This window comes from Neltuma alba, unplaced genomic scaffold (assembly GCF_004799145.2).
Source record: "Neltuma alba isolate B1F8T4 unplaced genomic scaffold, ASM479914v2 tig00001806_pilon, whole genome shotgun sequence".
Taxonomy (NCBI): domain Eukaryota; kingdom Viridiplantae; phylum Streptophyta; class Magnoliopsida; order Fabales; family Fabaceae; genus Neltuma; species Neltuma alba.
Genome location: NW_021632625.1, coordinates 20,037 through 25,948, shown reverse-complemented (window position 1 = coordinate 25,948; position 5,912 = coordinate 20,037). Strand labels below are relative to the sequence as shown.

The window sequence follows — 5,912 nt, the reverse complement described above, 5'->3', positions numbered from 1 at the left end:
AATCTGTGGATTAACTGGTAGGTATTTGTTGTCAAATTCACAAGTTGACTGATCAAATTTATTATTTTTGCGTTTAATTTGAACTTATAAAATCAGGTTAATTCAGTTTTTACAAGTAATTTGGTCACACTTGACAATTAGCTAATTTTTTAATGAGTCGTCCAATATGTATGAGATAAAACTCCATTTAAAGAATATTATTAAAACCAAGTTGTTGTATGTTTTTTGTTTTTTATATTATTTAATATTCCTCTCATTCTTAATATAAGACATATTTAACTTATTTGATTAGATTATAAAAAACATAACATGTTTTTCTTAAAATACTATAATCATCTTTCTTAATATCCTCCCTCCCTCGTTTACTTGATTATAGTTGAGAGAGTATCCGTAAAGATAATTTTAAAAAAATTAATAAATATGAAAAATAGTCTTATATTTAGGACCAAAATTAACTTAACAATTAAGTTCTATATTAAAAATCGGAGCAGTAGTATACTTTTGAATAGCTGTTTTTATTTATGGAGGTTAACTCTCCATCGGAGAGTGCTTTTATTTGTCAAAAGAAATATAATGACTGAATTGCCCTTGAAACATACCCACCCTCATCGATCATCCAAACTCATTCATCATAAGCCGCTGGGGGATCGACTTAGCTTCTTGAACTCGTGATGAGATTGATGGGTTCTCTTTTTGAAGATTCCATCTTGTTCTTTAAGGATGCCATGGCTGGTTTCATGCAGGTCACGGCTGTAGGAACGGAGGCATGTGTTGCTGATAACTTTGTCAGACTGCTCTATGCAGCGGAGGGTCATTTAGAACCGAACATGAACCAGGGCTTTCCCAGCGGCTATCACCTCCGATATATTCCAACTTTTTTGGTTCTTCGCATCTTCTCCGCTCTATTTCCCGTACCCTCACTGATATCCACTGTGTTCATCTCCTTCCTTAATCCTTATGCGTACTTACACAGAGCTAATATGCAAAATCGTAGACCAGGTACCCTTCTCCTAACAAGTATTTAGATCCATGTCAAATATATACATTAGCTGCTGCTAACCTTCACTTCGTTGTGCCAAAATAATAATATATACGTCATCCACAATATCTTGAGTTGAGTCATTAATCTACTTTACCAGTAAACATGCTTTTATGAACTTGTTCTTAAATATATGTACCACCCCGGGTATTTAATATAAGAGCTAGTTTGACATTTGTTTTGATCTTAAATATAAGACTTTAATCTATTTTGTCTTTTATATTTACTTTGTGTTAGCTCTTGTAATGGTTCCATATGTTAAAAATTTTGTTAAATAGTAGTTCTAGCTAATGCACATGATTAATAAGAGTATTCTAAGAAAAATAACACTTAGTTATTACAAATAACTAACTTAATAAATTTTCTTAATATACTCAAATTAGTCAACTAGCTTTTATATTGAGGACTGGAGATAGCATATATACAATGGTTGCTTCAATGATCAACCAGGTATCATAACTATTAGCAGCTTCATGGTTATTTTATTTCAGTTTGCATATTTATTCAGTTTGGTTTAACGCTTCTTCTAGTCAGTGTTCGTACTTCTTTTATCTGGTGCGATGTAGCAATGGGGGAAAAGGCAAAATAGAGCTTGCAAAATCAGGTCCAATAGGCCTAACTTTGACTCCGTGAACCAAACTGAATAACAGAACCAAACCATGTTAACTCGGTTCGGTTCGGTTCATCAGTTTTGGTCAACACTGGACCGAACCAACCAATGCACGCCCGTACTTTGTTAGAATTTGTCATTCCATGATCTAATCCCATACTGTTATTTTGGACTAAGTCCAATCCATAACTTTTAAAAGCAATAAAAGAAAACAAAGAAAGGTCCCACTTGTTTCTTTCATGTGGGTCGTTCTAGTATGTTAAGGCTTCAATGTATCAAGCATAATCGAATCTTGCAATCTTTGAATCTCTCTTGTTGAGCCACCAAATATCCTTCTCCATTTAATTTAAGCAGAGCAAAGGGTGGATTCTTTTCTTTTGGGTTAAAATTAAAGGCAAATGGACATTAGACTATAAAGAAAAAGTGCAATAAGTTGTTTTAGCATCTCACCAATATCATCTTGCATTACTTAACAATACCGTGTCCTTAGCAATACTACTCAACAAATGGACATTATATTTTTATCATTGAAGCCTCTTCTTCGAACACTGAGTCGCTTAATCCAACAGATTCGTGATGCTGCTAATAATAGTTCTATCCCTTCTACCACAAACTTTAGCCAAGGGGAAACAATGGATCCTGTTGGTCAACAGAATTATGACGCTCCCCGTTCAGTCTCTTCTACCTCAAATTTTAGCCAATGGGATATATGGGATCCCCCTATTGGAGGTGGTGGATTCGCATTTGTTCATGTTGCCTTTAACAGGTTTTCATATACTTCTCCGACTAAATTCATATTTTGATCTTATTTTCTTAAGTTCATCGTTTCTTCGTAAATAATTAACCAATTATGTAGACAATTGTGTAGCCATAAAAAAATGTCTCGTGTTTTTCATTCTTTACAGAGTAACCGGAGACTTTTGTGCTGTAAAGAAACTAAAAGACCCTGACAATCTTGACAACAGAAGATTTCTTATTCAGGTACGTTTTTTTGTTACAATAATGTTTATCCGTGGTGGAGCGAAATCCATGCTCTTCAAAAATGATGAACATGAGGTGTTCATAAATTTAAACCATCCAAATTGATTTTGAATGGCCAACATTTAATTTAAAATTTTAATATATTTTCAATAAGTTTTTATTTTAATAGAATCACTACTTTTAACGTTATTAATGATATTTTAGCAGAATTTTAGCACAGTCACACTTTCAAGGACTAACATTTTAAGATGAGTTAAATTCTAGGACTAAAACTATGAGTTTGAAATATGAAGAATCAAAACCAAATTGGATCCAAATTTAAAGGATAAAAAATTATATTAAACCCTTAAAAAAAGACAAATTGTGTCACGCATTTTGTCAAACTAACCTCTCTTTTTTTTCTTTTTTGCAAATCTAAACAGTAAACATAAATTATATTGCAGCAACTTATTTTTATCTTAATTTAAGTTTTCAAAAGTCCATTGAAATAAAAGCAAATCCTGTCATCATAAATCTAAATAAGCCCATAGTTCCTAAAAGGTTAATATAATTTTTAGTCCCTTATCTTCATTTTGGTTTTAATCCCTTAAATTTTAAATCATTAGTCTTGATCTCTCAAATTTCTTTTCATTTAAAATATTAGTTCCTATAATACAATAAAAACCTGGACCATTTTGCTCCTAGGAAAACCAAAACCTATAGTTTGAAATTTGAGGGACTAAAACCAAAATAAGGACAAATTTAAGGGACAAAAAATTATATTAACCCATTTCTAAATTGAGAAGTGATGTTTATGTTATTTCATACAAGTCGTGTTTTTGCCCATATTTAAAGTTAAGGCTTAAGAGTAAGTTAAAACAATTTGAAGTGAAAAAATAAATACTCTATACTTGCTGTAAGATGTAAATTAAAAAGATAATTAAAATAACAAAATATATATTAACAAATAATGATTAAAGTGCATCTAGTACACTAATCTTATTTTCTTGGTGTATCCAATACTTTAATATTTACGATGATGCATGCATTATAAATAATAGGATTAATGTGTAATTTTAACATTAAAATATTAGATGAAGTCTAACACTATTTAATTTTGAATGGTGTAAAATCAGACATAATCATTAAAAAAGAGAGCAATTTCATCGCTCCTGTTAAGAAGCCTAAACGTCAGTTTGTTTTTGATAAGGTAGGTCCCACTCATCTGCACTTATAAACGTCAGTTTGTTTTTCATAAGGTAGGTCCCACTCATCTGCACTTATTTCTTCTCCCTTCTGTTTAGTCGTCTTCTTCTCCCTTCTGTTTAGTCGTCTTCTTCTCCCTTCTGTTTTTCCTCAAACTGTCTCTCCCGTTAAATTGCACTATTTTTAATGGTTATGTATAATTTTGCACCCTTCAAAATAAAATGGTGCCAAATGCTCCTAACGTAAAAATTTATTATTAAAATTATACCTTAGCCCTAAAAAATAATATTAGGCTGCTAAATGCACACCAAAAAAAAAAAAGATTTGGGTGCCGAACACATTATAAATAAGCTCATGGTGTTAGGTGCACTTGGAAAATGAGATCAGGACGTTGAATACACATTTTTCCCAAAAAAAAAAAAGGAAAAAAAACAATCACACGCTTCATTATACCATACGGGGCTAACGTGTGCTTTTTGCATTTAGGAAATCGAAATTCTCAGCCAACTGGAGCATCCAAACATTATAAAGTATCATGGGAGTGAAAGAGTAAGTTGTGCACTAATTTATGGTGAGAAAAGCATCAATTGTGCATCATTACTTGTTTTTGAATTGGCCACAATGTCCTTTTGTCCATGCGTGTGCCTAATCAATATATGGGTTTATGGGTGAATAGGTTGGAAACCAGATATGGCTATTCACGGAATATGTTGAAACTGGGACACTCACAAAGTACATAAGTGAACGAGACTCTTTCCAAGAACGTTTTGTTCGAGATATCACTCTACAAATTCTCTCTGCATTAGCTTACTTACACAGCAAAAGGATAGTCCACAGGTATACATTCGATAATCCTGTCTCTGTACCCAGTGGTATTATGTGCAATACTGCATCAGTTCCACGTAACTGCAAGTATTATCTTTTTTTTTGGGTATGTTCATCAATCTTCCTCCCTGCTTGGTTATAATGATATGTAAATATTTCTTTGTGATTTGCGCTTAGTTATACTCATCAACAATATGGTCCAGCGAAATTTGTAGTAATCTATGCTGTTATTTACTATTATGCTTACATAGGGATATCAAGCCCGATAACGTACTCGTCGATTCTTATGGCTTTGTAAAGCTTATTGACTTCGGTTTGGCTAAACATGCAAGTACTTGAATATCCCTCCTACCGCATCTAGTAAACGTAATTGTATTAAAATGTCATTATTCCTTTAAGACTTCTGTCTTCCTCTTCACTTACTCAACAATTGTGTGTTTTTTCCCCTCTCCCCAACATGCATGTTGAAATTTGAATGAGCCTCTTGAAAAGAAAATGACTTTCTTTCACAACTAAAAATAAAATTGCCCCCCCCCCCCCGGCGCTCAATCCTGGCCTGCATCTCACATCACTTTAGTTTTCGCCTCAATTCACTTTTAACACCTAGGGACTTATGATAGTTCCTATATGGTCAGCAACGCTAATAATAACGGGCTTTTCTGTGTTGAAAAGGTAAATGATTCTATGGGCAGTCACTCCATGTGGGGAACTTCACATTATGCAGCTCCAGAGGTATGCATTTTCATATACTCTATATCATCATAATTCACAAAACCATTAATTAATTAATAAACCCTGCTTCTCATACAGACTCTTCAAAATGAAGAATACAGCAGCTCGGGTGAAGCCTATAGCGCTAATATATGGAGTTTGGGTTGTGGAATCATTGAAATGTTCACAGGGAAGCGCCCTTGGCTTGATCTTGATTGGGTATTAACAGTTATTGTCTTTCATTTTTCATTCAAACAAATACACACACACACACACACTAATTAGAGTGATGGTGATTGGTAAGGTGCTGATTAATGGATGGTTCAGTTATAGTTAAACTTAGCATTAAATAGAATCATTTTATGCAGTGGCAGGTCAACCGTGAAGTGTGTTGGAACAAGCAAGATCCCCAAATACCACAAGATTTGTCGACTGAGGGTCAAGAGTTTGTCCAATTATGCTTCGAAAGAAATCCAGCGAGGCGGCTATCAGCTTCAGAATTACTGCAACATCCATTCGCGTCTTGATAAGTGCAGGTTTGCAGAAAACGGATAACAATGG

The 5,912-nt window shown here is 33.6% G+C and overlaps 1 protein-coding gene across 1 annotated transcript; it reads left to right on the top strand.

Annotated features, from left to right (window-relative positions):
• Positions 1 to 671: 671 nt before the first annotated feature.
• On the top strand, positions 672 to 4,979 carry LOC114712001 (mitogen-activated protein kinase kinase kinase 5-like). The gene is made up of 6 exons (XM_028896451.1): positions 672 to 911; positions 2,183 to 2,415; positions 2,555 to 2,630; positions 4,302 to 4,364; positions 4,492 to 4,652; positions 4,892 to 4,979. Exons 1-6 carry the CDS (start codon positions 672 to 674, stop codon positions 4,977 to 4,979), a joined length of 861 nt encoding a protein of 286 aa, XP_028752284.1.
• Positions 4,980 to 5,912: the final 933 nt, after the last annotated feature.